General features: G+C 41.0%; 1 protein-coding gene across 4 annotated transcripts in view; it reads left to right on the top strand.

Moving 5' to 3' along the window:
- The first annotated feature begins 11,993 nt into the window (after window positions 1-11,993).
- The window catches only part of LOC110507829 (Down syndrome cell adhesion molecule homolog), a 123,399-nt gene continuing 116,214 nt past the window's right edge, over window positions 11,994-19,178 (top strand). Inside the window, exon 1 of one of the 4 annotated variants that reach the window (XM_021588122.2) lies at window positions 11,994-12,829. In XM_021588122.2, the coding sequence (XP_021443797.1) occupies window positions 12,787-12,829 (43 nt within the window). In that variant the 5' untranslated portion in view covers window positions 11,994-12,786. The remainder of the gene's footprint in view (window positions 12,830-19,178) is intronic. The other 3 variants (XM_021588123.2, XM_021588124.2, XM_021588125.2) reach the window with 3 other exon arrangements.

Here is a 19,178-nt window from a genome sequence, read left to right on the forward strand (position 1 = left end):
CTAAAATGGAATGGTTTACGGAATCTGCGTCGCTCTGTCATGTTGTCATCAATGCAGTATGGTGCATCTCTTTTCCATAAAATATATGTTCAAATTTTCAAACTAGTTTTCATTGGGAAGACAGAAAGCATTTTTATTAAAACCAATCACTTTTGCATGTGAAAACACAGAATCCTACTTATTACTGCAACCGTAACATAATTAACCTAACCTGCTTTGTAATTCTCCTAATCTCCTGCTTAGGTTCTCCTAACCTGCTACGAAAAGTAAAATCTGACAAAAGCTGTATCTCACCTAGTCAAAACCCGGTGTGCCCAGGGTGTTAAACGAATCCCTTAATGCTGCTCCACCAATGACCAGAAGAGGGCACTCCTGGCCATTACCTTTCTCTCATGTGAGCTGGAGGCACTGTGACATACTGGTGAGCAAATTAGTCAGATTAGTAAACAGCCTCACAGTGCTGTGCAAAGCTTCTTCAGAGGAACATTGGTTCCTAATCCTCACAGAGCTCTGATCACTACGTCTGATGAGACACCAGAGAGATGACCACACAGAGAAAGAAAAACAACTCTTCCTTCAAGTTACCCCCTTCATACATGTCAACTTCTAGAGTTTATATATACACATATGTCTAGATGAGATGAGATTTCACAGCCTAACACATTACAATTCTGGTACAATGTAAACATATGATGAGAACTTTTTTGTCTCAGACTATATATTTTGATTGCACACATCGTGATTGTATAATACAGTATTAGCTGTTGCAGTTGTGTGCATTGCATGCTCAGACTGCAATGAGGAGATCTGTGAAATAACTAGACATTGTTGGCGTTTTTCACTCTCATTATGACCACAGTTGACATTATGGAGGCAGCGCATCCTCTGAAATGGCTTCACATAATTGTCCACCTGTTATGCATTCCTGTCCTTCCGTCCATCCACCTTGCCCTATTGCCTTAGCCAGAGCACAACAATGGTATAATCAGCATGCCTTGTACAACAGGCCTAATGACTGGGACATCTCTAAGTACATAATGCTCGTCTTAGACGCTGTGCATCTGTTGGCATTTCCATGTGACATTGGATACTGTGTAATTACAGCCAGGAAAGAGCTGGACAAGCTGGGATTAAAGGGGATGGAGCGTAATGACCTGGCCACATGTTTCTGCTGAAAATCTCATTTTCTACCATCACCCTGCTTGCCTGGGTGTTTTTATTGGGCAGGCAATAGCATTGTTTGTATAGAGATTCTTAGCCTAGCTACTCTGCTTCAGATTTTTGTGGAGATCAGAAAGTCTGTGGTCAAATCAAATCAAACTTTATTTGTCACATGCGCCGAATACAACAAGTGTAGACTTTACCGTGAAATGCGTACTTACAAGCCCTTAACCAACAGTGCAGTTCAGGAAGAGTTAAAATATTTAGCATATAAACTAAAGTTAAAAAATAATAAAAAGTAACACAATAAAATAACAATAACAAGGCTATATACAAGGGGTACCGAGTCAGTGTGTGGGGGTAAAGGTAAGTTGAGGTAATTTATACATGTAGATAGGGGTGAAGTGACTATACATAGATAATAAACAGAGAGTAGCAGCAGTGTAGAAAACAAATGGAGGGGGTAGTGGCCATTTAATTAATTGTTTAGTAGTCTTGTGGCTTGGGGGTAGAAGCTGTTAAGGAGCCTTTTGGTCCTAGACTTGGCGTTCCGGTACCGCTTGCCGTGCGGGAGCAGAGAAAACAGACGATTTTATGGGCTTTCCTCTGACACCGTCTATTATATAGGTCCCGGATGGCAGGAAGCTTGGCGCCAGTGATGTACTGGGCCGTACACACTACCCTCTGTAGCGCCTTACGGTCAGTTGCCGAGCAGTTGCCATACCAGGCGGTGATGCAACCGGTCAGGATGCTCTCGATGGTGCAGCTGTTGAACTTTTTGAGGATCTGGGGACCCGGGGTGTCAGATAGCCTAGTGGTTAGAGTGTTGTACTAGTAACTGAAAGGTTACAAGATTGAATCCCCGAGCTGACGAGGTAAAAATCAGTCGTTCTGCACCTGAACAAGGCAGTTAACCCACTAGGCTGCTATTGAAAGTAAGTATTTGTTCTTAACTGACTTGCCTAGTTAAATAAAGGTTAAAAAAAAGCCAAATTATTTTCAGTCTCCTGAGGGGGAAAAGGTTTTGTCGTGCCCACTTCATGACTGTCTTGGTGTGTTTGGACCATGATAGTTTGTTGGAACTGAAACTCTCAACCCGCTCCACTACAGCCCCGCCGATGTCAATGGGGGCCTGTTTGGCTCACCTTTTCCTGTAGTCCACGATCAGCTCCTTAGTCTTGCTCACATTGAGGGAGAGGTTCTTGTCCTGGCACCACACTGCCTCATACTTGTTGCAAAGAGATTTGACCATCGTTGCCCTACAGAAAGATTTATACTCAAAGTCACTCATTGACCCTTAAAATGGGGATTACTGTGGATGCATATGATACATAGTAGGATATAGCAGCAAAGCAGTCCCTGTAGGAGTCAGGATCCCTGCCACCTCCTGCTCTTAGCCCCCACGGCAGACACTACCCTTACTCACCGTTTGCAGTATTACACACACACACACACACACACACACCATCTGTGTTAGCATGGTGCCCGCCAGATGCTCACAGCAGCACAACACAGATGTTCCTATGGTAGCAGCAGGAAGGGAGGCTGGTGGTTGGTGGCAGAGCAGAGTAGTTTTCATGGCATGGTGTTTAAAGTACAGTATGGAGCCCCTGGGGAAGAAAGAGTAACTCCAAAGAGCTCCCAGGATGAGTTAATATCTCCAAGGTCACGTACAGTAGACAATCAGAGGCATGATACTGAGTTTTGTGGCCAAGAGAGTGAGAGATCAGATACACTTTGTTGACTATCTGTAGGTCTATGTTCCACAGCAAATTGGTTAAATTTGGTTAATTCATCTTTAAATGTTTGTTGTGGTTCGCTCTGTCCCTCTGTGCTACTGCTATCTATTCATTTCATGGCATGCAATCTGCATCTCCACTATCTCCCGCCCACCAGTGCTGTATGTGTTGTGTGGCTGTTTTCTGGTTCAGATATCCTTCTATAATGAAAGAAGGGCGCTTCCAGGCAGAAACACCCACCCTGCTGCTGCCTTAGCCGGGGTAAGAGAGTGCAGAGTGTGCTTGCCCCCTGGCTGTGTGCTAGTGATTGTGCTCTGAGAGGAGGAGATAAATAAACATAGAGGTGGGGAGGAAAGAGGGTCTTCATACATTTTTATGACCACATAGATAAGATCAGTTGTGTGCCATCGTTACTAGGCAACACTGCAACCCTGTGTTGGATTGAGTTGTGAAGCTGAGAAGTCAAATTCCACATTCTTATTGCCGTCATGCTTCTGCGTTTGTTAACAATCAGGCAGCTCACTGCTCCATGCATGGTCTGTGTCAAGACCGAGAGACTAGTTTAGACTTTGAGTGATTAAAGGCAAACACATTATTGATTAGAGAATATCAAAATGCTATTACACCATTGTTATAACACTATAATAACATTGTGGTGAAATGATCTGATTATCATGATGGGTTGAAAAGGTTTGTTCATTTAGGAGATGAAATGCATAATGATGATTTATTGATCTTTCACTTTTCCAGTGAGGAATGGGAGAGAGGGAGGCAAGGGGAATGCAGCTATAAGCACCAAATCACCAAACAGCCCCTTTTCGTCCTCTCTATCCTTTCCTCCCTCTCTCCTCTCACTTTAGCCCCCTCTAGCCCCCTCAGCGCCCTAGTTTAGCACGTCAAGATTGGCTACAGATATGCTGCTCCGTGCCTTGGGGCTAGCCAATGGAAGGCCGTCAGTAGTTGCGGTAGTAGGGTGGGGCGTTGGTGTTGTGAAGTGGTACTGGATTGCTCGGGGAGTAGAGGTAGGGGGGTGGATAACTGCTCTCTATGGATGAAGGGGAATGGGTGACAAGTCATAGAGGGAGAAAGACAATGGAATGCATGTGTTTGTAAACATAATACATAATTAGGATTAGTCCACCAGTGGGGATCATATTTCTACTTTCTATATTTGTGATTTGTTTACACAAAATACTTTTATATTGATCCTGCAATACTGTTTGCAATGGTTGACATGTTATTTTTCTCTTGACCAAATAACATCCCTGCTCATTTTTATATCTTGAGCACTCAGGCTCAAAAGCTCTCTCCTCACTTGGCGGTCCTCATGTAGACTGTGTTGATATTGAATGATTCAAGTGTTTATCTCCTTTGAGAGTGATATGGTTGATAACAGAACACCATCATGTGTTGTCTTTCACAACATTCTCCCTCAGCCAACTTAACTCTACACACTGTTATATTTGGAGCCACACGCACAGTTTGTCACTTATCAGCATCATTGTTTTAGTCAACAAAGGGGATCATTTACTGGTGCTGTGGACAGTTCTATTCTGAGCTAATGGGTTGCATAGTGAGAGGCAACCTGATCCTCCTTTGAGTGACTTGGAAAAGGGCCGCCTGACATTTTTCTGATGATAGGTAAGTCTGTATTTTGTTATAAGAGACACCCGGCTTCAGAGAAGTTGTCAAAACAAGAATGCTGTCCTGGCAATTACACCTAACCCACCATCTGCAGCAATAAGTGCCATGGAAAGGCCAGGGGAATGATGATGGGAGAGAGGGTGAAGTGGATGGGCAGACTGGATAAAGGCAGCAGGCAGGGCCATCATGGAGACAGGTCAAACAGTTCATTAGATCTCTCTCATTGTTTTGGATGGAAAAAGTGCAGACAGGAATAAAAATAAAGAAATAGGCCTTCACCATTATGTCTTTTTACCAAAAATAGGAACATTTTGAAGTAACTTAAAATACTACAACAGTGTTTTAGTATATAGTACTGTTGCATGACCACAGTTTGTATTGGATATGATGACATAGAAGAAACATCAGCAACACAAATATTCAACCCATTTTGTGAAAGCAATGTGTGTATTTCTGGTGAGTGTGTGTTTATGGGGAGTCCTTCAATATAAAGATATTTCTTCTTAGTTCTGTTGTTGTCTGCCACGACCACACGGCAAGGGCAAGCCTGCATGCAGTAGCCCATTGGCCTCATTATCAGATGCCTTTTCCAGTATTTTAACAACTTGATGGGAGGTTAAATTACACCCCACCTCCACCTAACCCCATGCCATATTCAAAATGTGATGTAAGAAGTCCTTCCATTATGTGTGTATACAGTATATCTGAAATACATTTACACTGATAAACCTGCATTGGAGTGGCTACTGCTTTGCTGAAAACTAACCATCTATGCCTAGCCTTACTTCATTAACATCTAGTACATTGTGAACAGTCAGTGGTCCAAGGATCTTGCTCTGGGAGTGTGAATGATGGTATTGTGTTTCACAATGTAAGTAAACCACAGAGATTGTACTATCTATCACAGCATTGAAGTGGTAAATGAAAGCACCTGCTCTCCATAAAGAATTTAGGGTTTCAGTAACATTTGATATATACTGTACGTATCACCTACTTACAAAATTCCTCCATTGAGTGTGATATTTTAAAATACGATGGAGATGTACAGTACCATCGGAAAGTATTCAGACCTATCACGACTCAGGATATGAACCAGAAGCAGACACAGGAGGCGGATAGTTCGTTTCTCAGAATATTTATTATTAACAAAGGGGCAGGCAAAGGTCAGGTCGAGGGCAGGCAGAGGTTCGTAATTCCAAGGCAGAGTCAATTAGGGACAGAACGGCAGGCAGGCTTAGAAAACAAAAACTAGAGAACTGGAGATTCTCTGGTCTGATGAAACCAAGATTGAACTATTTGGCCTGAATGCCATGCGTCACATCTGGAGGCACCATCCCCACAGTGAAGCATGGTGGTGGCAGCATCATGCTGTGGGGATGTTTTTCAGCGGCAGGGACTGGTAGACTAGTCAGGATTGAGGCAAAGATGAACGGAGAAAAGTACAGGGAGATCCTTGATGAAAACCTGCTCCAGAGCACTCAGAACCACAGACTGGGGCGACGGTTCACCTTCCAACAGGACAACAACACTAAGCACACAGCCAAGACAAAGCAGGAGTGGCTTCGGGACAAGTCTCTGAATGTCCTTGAGTGGCCCAGCCAGAGCCTGGACTTGAACCCAATCGAGCGTCTCTGGAGAGATCTGAAAATAGCTGTGCAGTGACGCTCCCCATTCAATCTGACAGAGCTTGAGAGGATCTGCAGAGAAGAATGTGAGAAACTCCCCAATACAGGTGTGAAAAGCTTGTAGAATCATACCCAAGACGACTCGAGTCTGTAATTGCTGCCAAAGGTGCTTCAACAAAGTACTGAGTAAAGGGTCTGAATATTTCTGTAAATGTGATATTTCAGTTTTTATTTTTAAGAACATTAGCAAAAATGTATAAAAACCTGTTTTTGCTTTGTCATTATGGGGTATTGTATGTATATTGATAAGGGTAAAAAAAACTATTTGATCAATTTAGAATAAGGACGTAATGTCACAAAATGTGGAAAAAAATCAAGGGGTCTGAATACTTTCCGAATGCACTGTTTGTAATTATTCTTGAAGCTCATAATGTAAAAGGGCACTTTTCCTCCTCCTGCCTACGGGTGTCAAATTTGAATTTGAGACAGTTTGCTACAGCTGGAAAATAATCCTGCAGCAACGGTAAATGTGACATTTTCAGTGGATTGTAATGAATTGTTGTAGGAGAAAATCAAGTCAGAAGCCTTTTTAAATATCAAATACACTGCAAGTTTTACATTTACTGCATCGTAAATTAAGATCCTACATCTGTATACATCAGACATGGCTGAAAATCTATTTCATGGCACTGGTATTGTATCATTTATATTTTATTTTAGATGTCCATCAACATAAACCTCCTGGATACAAAAATGTGGAATTACTTTTATTATTTAGGCCTACCAGCTTTATAGGCAGATCACTGAAGTCTATTAGATCTCCATTGATGCTATCTGGTATATTTATATTTGCCACCAAACACACAGAAACCAAGTGTGAAGGAGGAGCATAATGATGATATGAAAATATTGTGGAAGGTCACCTACTGTACTTCCTCTGAAAGAGATCCTTAACCCTGGATAACTATTTTACATGATTTTATTCATAGCTATTTATTCTCCCGTGTTTACCTTTTTACGCACCGTGAATATCAACAACAAGGAGTGCAGATGTCATCACTGGACTTAGCTATGCACTTTGCTAAATGGTGGCTATAAAGAACTATGAGAGACTCACTTGAAGTTACCTTAGACCACAAAGATTAGAGAATGTGTCATTTGTGAGATTCACAAGGAAATGTCATTCTGTAGAAAGGGCTTACATGATATTTCTGGCCACTTCCCTTCCTGTTCCTGCCAAGAAGGTGGTTGAAAGGAGACATACTTCTGACAGATGGAGGATTGGTGCCTTCATAGAGGTTGACCTGGAAATGAATCCTGTCGGTGACAGGAGAACAATGATGCATTGTTATTACACGCTTATTATTTATGTAATAACATAAGTATTACACAAATATCTCACTTGTGGGGACACATTATGTTTGAGATGTAACTTTAACTAAATAATCAGTACACTATCAAAGGGGCACATTCAACTGCAGTATTTCATGTCCAAACGATGAAGCATCCCTAGGGATCTCTATAATTGGCTTGATTACAGATATCATTAACATGCTCAAAATAAAAACAAAAAGTTTTGTTTCTTGTTTAGTCTTTTAGTTAGCATGGAGCTGAATGGATTATCGTGTATTCATACCCCTTAATTTATTGCGCATTTTGTGTAAATCTGAATTCTAAATGGATTAAATATTTTTTTTTTCTCTCACCCATCTACACACAATACGCCATAACAACTAAGTGAAAACATGTTTTTAGAAATGTTTGCAAATATATTGAAAATGTAATACAGAAATATCCCATTTACAGTTGAAGTCAGAAGTTTACATACACCTTAGCCAAATACATTTGAACTCAGTTTTTCACAATTCCTTACATTTAATCCTAGTAAAAAATCCCTGTCTTTGGTCAGTTAGGATCACCACTTTATTTTAAGAATGTGAAATGTCAGAATAATAGTAGAGAGAATGATTTATTTCAGCTTTTATTTCTTTCATCACATTCCCAGTGGGTCAGACGTTTACATACACTCAATTAGTGTTTGGTTGCATTGCCTTTAAATTGTTTAAAGGCAATGGCGTTTATACTTGCAGCTAGCACTGCGATGCAGTGCCTTAGATCACTGCGCCACCCGGGAGGCAATGGGAGATTTTCAATGGGATTCAAGTCTGGACTTTGGCTGGGCCACTCAAGGACTCACATTCTTGTTCTGAAGCCATTCCATCGTTGCTTTGGCTGTATGCTTGGGGTCATTGTCCTGTTGTAACGTAACTCTTTGCACTCTGAAGCAGGTTCTCATCAAGGATTTTCCAGTATTTGGCTCCATTTCATTGTTTTGGCCTCATCAGACAACATACTGAGTGGGAAGCTCCATATTTTTTTAATTTCACAATGGACACTTTCAACACTAGACATTTTTTTAAACTCTTCTCCAGATTTATGCCTCATCACAATTTTATCTCAGATATCTAAGGACAGTGCCTTGGACTTCAGGGTATAGTTTCTGCTCTGTGGGACCTTGTATAGACCAGTGTGTTTCTTTCTAAACCATGTCCAAACATTTGAATTGGCCACAAGGGTACTCAAATCAAGTTTTTAAAAAAAAGTTAATTAACCTTTATTTAACTAGGCAAGTCAGTTAAGTACAAATTCTTATTTACAATGACGGCCAAACCGGGACAACGCTGGGCCAATTATGCACCGTCCTATGGGACTCCCAATCATGGCTGGATGTGATGCAGGACGCCTCTTGCACTGAGATGCAGTGTTTTAGACCGCTGCGCCACTCAGGAGCCAGAGTGGATCATCATTGTAGTGACATCTCAATGATGATCAAAGGAAATTGGATGCACATGAGTTCCATTTGGAGTGTCATAGCAAAGGAGTGTGAATACTTATGTAAATGAGAGATTTCTGTATTTCATTTTCAATAAATTAGCAAATATTTCTAAAAACATGTTTTCACTTTGTCATTATAATATTTCCATGCGATCAGACCCCTCCTCTGCTCTGTCCCTCTCCTGTCTGAACTATGTAGCAGAAAAAAACAACTATTACTAGCTTAATAACCAATATCATTAACAGGTTCAAAATAAAGTCTGTTTTTAGTTGTTGGCATGCCGCTGGATGCTTTATGTATAACGCACCATAATTCCATGTCCATCCCCCTCACCTGGGAGGATACAGAGCAGCCATGGCAGGCTGATTGATAATGAGATGTAGCAGGACAAGGCGAGCCCCTCAGGTGGTCTTCTAACAGGATTGCTTCCCATCATCTGTAGGGTGCATCCACAGGCCATCTCTGCCTCGGACATCCCAGCAATGAGCACCAGTAAACAGCCAAAACCACTGCACAGCCAGCCTCACAAAGCTACATTCCCCTGTCTTGGGGCTGGGTCCATTGTGCTTCTACAAACGTACAAGCTTACAAACCCATGCAAATAGTTCCATACTAGAGCAGACCATTCTAAATCCAATGTAAGTGGTTTGCAGGCAGTGTTTGTTGACCCACTGGCCTGACTCCTCTTCCTGTCCGTCCCTGACCTCACTTTATTGGAGTGCTCGTGATAAAAATACACTACATGACCAAAAGTATGTGGCCATCTGCTTGTCGAACATCTCCTTACAAAATCATTGGCATTCATTTGGAGTTGGTCCGCCCTTTGCTGCTATAACAACCTCGACTCTTCTGGGAAGGCCTTCCACTAGATAGAACATTGGAACATTGCTGCGGGGACTTGCTTCCATTCAGCCACAAGAGCATTAGTGAGGTCGGGCACTGATTGTTGAGCGATTAGGTCTGGCTCACAGTCGGTATTCCAATTCATCCCAAAGATGTTCGATGGGGTTGAGGCCAGGGCTCTGTGCAAGTTCTTCCACATCGATCTTGACAAACCATTTCTGTATGGACTTTTCTTTGTGCACAGGGCCATTGTCATGTTGAAACAGGAAATGGCCTTCCCTAAACTGTTGCCAAAAAGTTGGAAGCGGAGAATCGTCTAAAACAGGGCTGCCCAACCCTCTTCCTAGAGATTTACTGTCCTGGAGGTTTTCAGTCCAACCCTAATTTATCTTATCTGATTCAGCTAGTTAAGGCCTTGTTGAGCAGCTAATTAGTAGAATCAGGTGTGTTAAATTAGGGTTGAACTGAAAACCCACAGGACGGTAGATCTCCAGGAAGAGGGTTGGGCAGCCCTGGTCTAGAATGTCATTGTATGCTGTTGCGTTAAGATTTCCCTTCACTGGAACTAAGGGGCCTACTGTAGCCCGAACCATGAAAAACCGCCCCAGACCATTATCCCTCCTTCACCAAACTTTAGAGTTGGCACTATGCGTTGGGGCAGGTAGCGTTCTCCTTGAATTCGCCAAACTGCATCCTATGACGGTGCCACGTTGAAAGTCACTGAGCTCTTCAGTAAGGCCATTCTACTTCCATTGTTTCACTATGGAGACTGCATGGCTGTGTGCTCGATTTTATACACCCGTCAGCAACGGGTGTTGGCGAAATAGCTGAATCCACTATTTTGAAGGGGTGTCCATATACTTTTGTATGTGTAGTATAAATATTATACCAAATTAAATGAAAGCTAGACCATTTCAATTTGAATAAATATCTTCTTGCGCCTGGAGAACTGTCCAGTGAAAGTAGCTTTTACCGAACAAAAGGAATGCTGTTGACGAGAGATGCTGGAACATTGTGTTGAGAGAGAGAGAGAGACTGCGAGAGAGAACGTGCTGAGAACCAGGAAGAGGACACGTCCTCCTACAGCAACGTCCTCCTCACCAAGTTGAGAGACAGAGATAAAAACAACCAACAGAAAATCTGACAAACACTCATCCTTTTAAAATCACTGATTTCAAGTAAATTATTCAGCAACTAATATCATAGCCTCCTTACCATAACGTATCCTCCTCATGGTTATTTTTCAGTAGTTAGAATTTTATTAGGATCCCCATTAGCTGTTGCAAAAGCAGCATCTACTCTTCCTGGGGTCCACATGAAACAGAACATAATACCGAACTATGATGCACAAAACAGCTCAAGGACAGTGGTACATACATTTAATTTAGCAGTCTATATGCCTGGAGAGGGATAGGGGCCAGTCCTGGATGTGTGACTGCAGACAGAGGATGCTGACAGACAGGTCCTCTGTTTGCAGTAAATGGCCTCTTGTGCAGGTCTGATGATTTTAGAAGCTTATCAGACAGGACCTGCTCCTGGGCAGAGGCTTGCCAGGGAAAGGACCAGAGGCAGGTCAATGTTAAATGCACCAAATCCAGCTAGAATTCACAATCAAAACAATAGCATAATACTTGCTGATGTTAGAACATCATTTAGTATTCAATTATATTTCAACACAATGACAAAATGTAATGCCAACCCGAAATATAGTAAAAAAATAAAGAACAAATTACTTTAAAACATTTGTTTCAATAAGATATCATTACATATTTTACATGCATTTCACCGACCTAATGGTAGATTTGAGTGTATGATTAATTTCAAATCAATTTATAAAATGATTTCCCACAAAATATATTATAAAAAAAACTCAAGGGCTCTTTGCATCAATAACATTGTGAAGGCATAGTCCACTGTCCCTCTCCTGTATAAAAAAAAAAACGTGTATCGTCATGTTCCTATTGTGTCTTTAATAAAAGTACCACTTATTTACTTACGCACGCACTTTGTGTGCCTGTATACCACCGTGCGTAAAATGTTCTCCTTGTTAACCGGCTCTTCAGGTGCGCCTTCTTTAACTGCAAATATACCCTCCCTGCTGTACATGCTCTCACCTAGCGCCTAGGAGGACTGGCTGGCGCCTCTGCTCCTTTAAGGCAATGAGGAATTAAAGTGGCTGCAGAGGCAGGGGAGAGGGTTATGAGGCAGCGAGGGTTACCGCATGGACCAACGCGATTAAAAGGGCAGTGGGAAGATGCGCGTGCTTGCCTCTTGCTGGACGGAGAGAGGTGGTGAAGATGGTCTGACTTCAGCTCATCCGGATTGGGTTTTCATTCTTATTGAACTGACCATTTACTCTTTATTTTAAGTTATTTTATTTGTCACGTTTTGTTTCCCAACCTGCTTCTATTTTTCAGTTTTCGATTTAAGATGCTTTTTTTGGATTCCACATTGTTATTGTTTAGGTGTCCAGGTTTTAACACCCAGACATTTTTTTGAGGACCTATCGTTGCCCGCGTGCCACTACCCTGACTCAGCATCACACCTGGACTGCAGGCGAGCACTGTATCCCCCTCGAGCATCCCTTTGAAGAGCAGGGGAAGTAGCAAGGCACGGAGGACCAGAGTAGAGCTGCGCAGAGTCGGATCACAGCTTTAACCAAGACAATCAGAGATACACATACTATATTCTCCAAGCGTAAAGAGGGGTCGGAAAGGGGAGAGGAAGAGTAGGCTACGAGAGTACCAGGGAGGGAGTTATAGAGAAACAAGGAGGAGACGGTGAAAACATTCAGATCAGCAGAGAGTTGGACTGGTTACTAGAAGCTAGTAGCAAATGTTTACACCTGCCACAGAACATAATTATAGGAAAGCAGCGGTCAAAGAGTGCGGAGGAAGACGAGAAAACATAGCTTTGGGGGATTTGAACGGAGCGGGGCATGTGGATATTTGCAGTTATCTTTTTCCAGAGCATCTTAAATGGTAAGTTTACATTTCACATTTGAATGTTAGTTATGTCAGTAATTCAGTGAGTAAAGCAAAGTAGATTAGGGGGTTGGAGGTCACCTGTGTTACACATGATAACATTGTATGGTTGCCAACAGTGCTAGGGAGAGAGGAACGGGAGTGAAATGTGCTTTAATCTGTTTTACCTATAAAGCACATCATTGGTTAGTATTTGATAGAATCACACATATTATGTTTTTAGGCAGTTAGGGGATTTCTTATGATGCCTTCATTATTCAATTGCGTATTTCATTGCTTGCTGAGGAAATAAATTGATGTTGCCTTGCCTTGTTCAAGAGAGGTTTGATAAAGTAGACGTGACCTTAAGGTTTAAACCTTAATTGTTGTCAGTTACATTTACTACATCGAATGTAACCCATATTTTCATGTCTGGATGTATATACCGGTAGGCTATGATTTCAGTCCGAAGTAGCATGGGCCTCAATAATGAGTGACGTATTTTATATACTGGACATTTGGTTTAACCCCCTTCCCCTCCCCCATCCAATGTATTTATTTAGAGTTGTATATTTTAAAATTCAATGTAGGGTATTCAGATTCGAAAGGACATTAAAGGCATGTAAAAGCTGATAATGTAGCCTATCATTTTATGTGAATTAAATTGATTAATTTAAGTCTATCCTTAGAGATTTATGATATTAGATTAAAATACTACATTGATTTTGAATACATGCATGCAAGTTTTCATTAAACAATGCAATGCATTTCTAACCGTTGCACAGGGGTGTAGACAAATGAAGACATGTAAATTAACAATAATGGTGTATCAATGAGAGAGAAAAAATGTAAGCCACCAGGACCTGATAATGTTGAAAAATGGCTTACCAGAAAAGGGACCCCCGTAGACACTGCAAACACATGTTTTATTTCTTATTGAGATAATGCTGGTAAATATATTTGAAAGAGCTTGCAGGCCATATATCATGTAACAGAAATAAAAAACAATGATATTATAGAATATTACACACAGAATTATTCTGTCTCCTTTCATGTGATCAATTCATATTGATTTGCAATCTCCAAAGATTGAAAAAGACCAAGAGATGATAGAAAGACAATTTCTTAATGCATTCAGTTAAAAGGTGTGTGTGTGTATATTTGTGTAGTGTGTGTGTGCTTTCATAAATCTGTGAATTTGCAATGTGAAGCTAATCGGGGAGAAGAGTAAATTGATACAATTTATTACTTACACAGGATCAAATAAACCATTATTTATTGGATATAATCTCTTCCCCAGGAAGGGAGTTATGACAAGGCTGGGTGTGTACGGAAAGGGGTAGAAAATATATCTTCTTACAAAATGTAAAAGCTGACAAGATGGGGGTGTTGCAGATATTGTAAGTTAACAGGGTAGAACCTCTGCTTGTGGTTATGTCGTAGAGGGTCGCTGAATTTACCGCATCAGGCAAAAAGGGGGCATTGGAGGTTTGGGATTAACCCATTGTAGCACATCGAGGGACGCTCATTTTATACCAACGCAGATATGACAAGTTGAACCCAACCCACTTGGCAAGAAAATCAATGGTTAATTTCTAGTTGCTTGTTTCACGCCACTCCCCCTCCCTCCCCAAAAAATCCCAAAACTTAAATTATACATATTTAACTATCATCCCCTTTTCCTTGTAATGCAATTCTCAGTCAGCTGCTTATTTACATCTATGTTAGGCTATTCCATCTCTACTCCACATAAAATGTTATCTCCCTCACTCACACTGGCTTCTGTGGAAACTCATAAAAGAACAATAAGCATTCGTTGTTAATCATTATAATTGCGCTGTGACATTAGATCAACTGTCTGGCCAGCCTGGATCCATATACTGTATAGTCTCAGAAGCCTTCATATTGGTAACCTAATATGAGAATAGAATAAACGGTACATGCAAAAATGTATATTGTATTATTTGGGAATGGCTTCATCCTTCTGTGCTGTTCTATTGTCCTACATGTTATGCCTTTGTGGACAATGGGCATAGAATGCAGTTGGAGCTGTGATCATGCTTTATTTCGCTGCACTGTATTTCATTATGTTTTCTGTGTTTGGTTTTCTGAAGATGGTGATTATCATGATAATGATGAGGTCTGTATTGACTGAGCTGAGCTGACGATGGTAGAATGAAAGGCCTTGTAGTTACACAGAGAAATTGGATTCTAGAAAATGTTTCCTTTTTAGAGTTAGGTTTATCTATAGATCCTATTAAATTACTGTTCTAAATACTCAATTTGTATTCTAATTCCTAATCCTATAGGTCTATCACATGCTCACTGGCCTTTCTCTATGGAAACCTCCATTATGGGTGTCAGGAAAGTGTGAGTTTGGCACAATAAGGCTATACTGAGCGGTGACCTGGAAGTGCTTGGTAAGGGCCCAGCCACTTCCTGAGCCCTTATTGTGCATATTCTGTCATAATGATAATTGAGGAAATTATACATGAAATGCACAATACAAGATACAGCTAAAATATCTAATTTTTGAGGAAACTTGGTCAGTAGATTAGTTTTCTCTGTTGTAATTAACCCCCGAATACAAAATACTACAGGTATGATATTTTTAAGCATTCTTATAATTTTAATTCTGGCCTATTAACTCCATTTATCCATATTTTCTGAAGATATTATGATTTTATTTTGAACCATTAAAGCATTTATAAAACATGAATTAATAATACGTAACTTAAAATATGTATTTATTTTGTGTACTGTGGGTTACCTTTGATCATTTTTATTTAAATTGAATTGTAATTAAGAGATACAGTAGGATGTAGCTATCTTTAGGCTAAGGGCTAAGGAAACATGTTTATTTTTGCTCTCTGAACGATGCCTTAAAGCAAAACCCATCCAAGCTCCAATTCTGTTTGTAAAAATTATGAGGCGAGGCAGCTCACATAGGGCCCTTATTCATGGGGTGCACGTTTGTCTTAATATTGTTTTGAACATTCGTTTTAGGACTGATGCCTGACTGAGCGTTCTACTCAATGCATTGTCAATAAGTGCTGATAAAGATTTAATTAAAAGTGCATTACAGTGGCTTGCAAATACAATGAAATGTCAAAAGGAGGCAAATAATTAATAGGAAAAACCTTTGTCAGATTGATTTTAGGTGTTAGCTAGCTAAGATTGGGGGAGACCACCAGATTTAGCTAGCTAACGTTAGCATTGCTAGCTATTTTTGACAAACTTTGCTAGCTAATGACAACATTGCCATCTATCGAAAGTACATTTTACAACATATACTGTATATCATGGCAAAGTTGTTTCCTACTAAATATGTGCAATGTCAATGTATTACCAGCCCACTATACTGTAATTTAGACAAAAGAGTCATTGGCCTCCATTCACAATGACTGGGCTTATCACAATTTCTTGGGCACCACTATGGCAGAGGGCGGCTTGAGAACGTTCATAACAATGGCATGACTCGACAGAGTGACTGAGGTGCAACCTGCAGATTCCAGCACAGTGATTGAGAGACAGACCTGAGCAAGGCCGTTTGAGATGGCCTACATCTATTTTGTCTTCAATAAATTAACATTTACACTAAGGTCAATAGGTCACGCACACTTCTCATGTACACATTTCTATCTCAATCAACGTGCCCGTCTTTCTCGTTGTCGAGAGAATATATATAAACTAAACAAACATTTTAACTCAACAGTTTCAACAATTTTACAGTTCATAGTTATAGTTATAGTTCATATAAGGAAATCAGTCAATTTAAATAAATAAATTGGGCCTTAATCTATGGATTTCACGACTGGGCAGGGGTGCAGTCATGGGTGGGCCTGGGAGGGCATAGGCCCACCCACTTGGCAGCCAGGCCCAGCCAATCAGAGTTAGTTTATCCCCACAAAAGGGATTTATTACAGATAAAAATACTTCTCAGCAACCCCCCCCCCCCCCCCCCCCCCCCCTGCCAACATCACTTAGTCTGCCAAGTTAGCATGACAACACATTAGGAACCTGAGAAGGAAAATGTAATGGAGACTGGGGGCAGCTTGATTTGACTAAACTTGGCAGAGAGGAGGAACCTGTGTTTCAGTGGAGTTAATCTACTGGGGGCAATTAAGGCAGCGCACTGATTACAGATCCATCTGTTCCTGTATAGTGAGGTGCTCCTCTTGTAAGACGTATGCCTTTGAATCCTCCATATCTATTTAAAGATCTTTAAGACTGACCGTCTTTTGGTAGCAGTGGCCTCATGCAGGCAATTGAGGAGGACTTAGTGGACTAGACCTGAATGACAGAACATTTAGTAGATAGATGTGTTCAAAGTTGACCTGTTTTCATACCCCACCCTACCATGAGACATCCATGTCTTCGTCACTGGAAAAAGTAAACGATTGGGTTTTATATCATTTAAAAGCTTACAAACAGGGTTATCAAACTATTAAAACATTTCTTGAAATAAATGTTATCAGCCAAAACATGACACTCACCGTCCAGAGTATGCTGCGTCTCAACTAATGGCGGGTACAACACAAACAGTTCAGATGATGTAAAATAGAGTCTAAGCTTCAAAATGTGTGAACATTTTAAAAATCAGAGTTTACAATATTTTTGATCATTGACGTTAAAGGTTAAAAAAAAAGTAGATTTCTATTTAAAAAACACCAAAAAAAACAAGAAATTAGATTTTTTTTTAGCAACCGTGTTTGTAAGCTTTTAAATTATGTCAAACTCAACCGTTTATCTTTTCCATTGATTAAGACATGGATGTCTCATGGTAGGATGGGGTATGCAAGAAATGTTACCTTTGAGCACATCTAACCCCTAAATGTTTTGTCATTCAGGTCCACAAAGTTACTTTCTGACCTTCGTCAACTAGGTATCAGAGCAGCACATGTGACCTAGCTATGAAAACATGTATAGTAAGGCAGTAAAATATATAGTCTCACTGTGTGTTATTATTATTATTATTTTTTTTGCATTTTACCCCCTCTTTCCTCCCCAATTTCATGATATCCAATTACGATCTTGTCTCATCGCTCCAACTCCCCAACGGGCTCGGAGAGGCGAAGTTCGAGTCATGTGTCCTCCGAAACCTGCCCGCTGAACCCGAAAGTCAGCCGCACCAATGTGTCGGAGAAAACACTGTTCAACTGACGGCCGAAGTCAGTCTGCAGGTGCCTGGCCCACCACAAGGAGTCGTAAGAGCGCGATTAGCCAAGTAAAGCCAATCTCTCTCCTAACCCGAAACGAGGCTGGGTCAGTTGTGCGCTGCGCTATGGTACTCCCGATCACGGCTGGTTGTGACACAGCCTGGGAACGAACCCGGGTCTGTAGTGAAGCCTCAATCACTGCAATGCAGTGCCTTAGGCCGCTGCACCACTCGGGAGGCCCTCAATGTATGTATGGATAGATACAGTACCTATCTGATAAGTAAATGTGAGTTCAGTTCAAACATGATTTCATCACTTGTTTAAGGTCAATTATTCCCTAGAGTAGTTTTGAGAGGGTGTTTGCTTGTGGAAAAGTATGTGTGGTAGCGTTGTTGTTGTCATTCCTGAGGAACGGTTGCTAATGGTAATGTCTGATAATCGAGACCCTGATGTGTAATAATGGATCTCCCAGTTCACACATACTGACTCCATAATGAAGATGCCTACTAAAGATGTTCAGCAGCCGTTTTGCAGTCTAATTAGTAATGGGGCATGGGAGACTCACAGTGGTGGTGGTGGTATGTTTCACTGAATGTAAAATCTAATTACAAATCAGACTGTGTATCCTTAAGGATTCTGCTGAATCAGAACAATATAATTGCATTATCACCATGTAAATGGCTTTCACATTAAAATGTTAACTATACCGTTTAGCATCGACGGGGGGAAAAAACGCACACAGATTTATATGTTTGATCAACCATGTAGAGAGAGGGTGCATCTGGCAAAGACAGGTCATGTTATTTTATGTCATGTTATTTTATGTCATGTTGGTGACTCTCTCACGGTTTGTCCCTTTGAGCTTGGTATTTTCCTCACATTTCATCTGCTTCTCTTTGTCTTATTGACTGCCACTCTTTTACCTCCTTCTAGTGTTTCATCTCTTGTACTGTCTCCTATGTCCTTATCACAGATACACTTCTCAATCAGTCATTCTGTGAATGTACCAAGTTATGTTTCCTGAGGTATTTTACAATTAGAGTCTTCAGAGACCTTTTATGCATAGTACCAATAGTAAAGTAGGCTGAGGGGTAACAGAGGCAGGACAGAGGCAGGACAGAGGCAGGACAGAGGCAGGACAGGCAGGACAGAGGCAGGACAGGCAGGACAGGCAGGACAGAGGCAGGACAGAGGCAGGACAGGCAGGA

The sequence above is a fragment of the Oncorhynchus mykiss genome, chromosome 27 (genome assembly GCF_013265735.2).
Source record: "Oncorhynchus mykiss isolate Arlee chromosome 27, USDA_OmykA_1.1, whole genome shotgun sequence".
In the NCBI taxonomy this organism is placed as follows: Eukaryota; Metazoa; Chordata; class Actinopteri; order Salmoniformes; family Salmonidae; genus Oncorhynchus; species Oncorhynchus mykiss.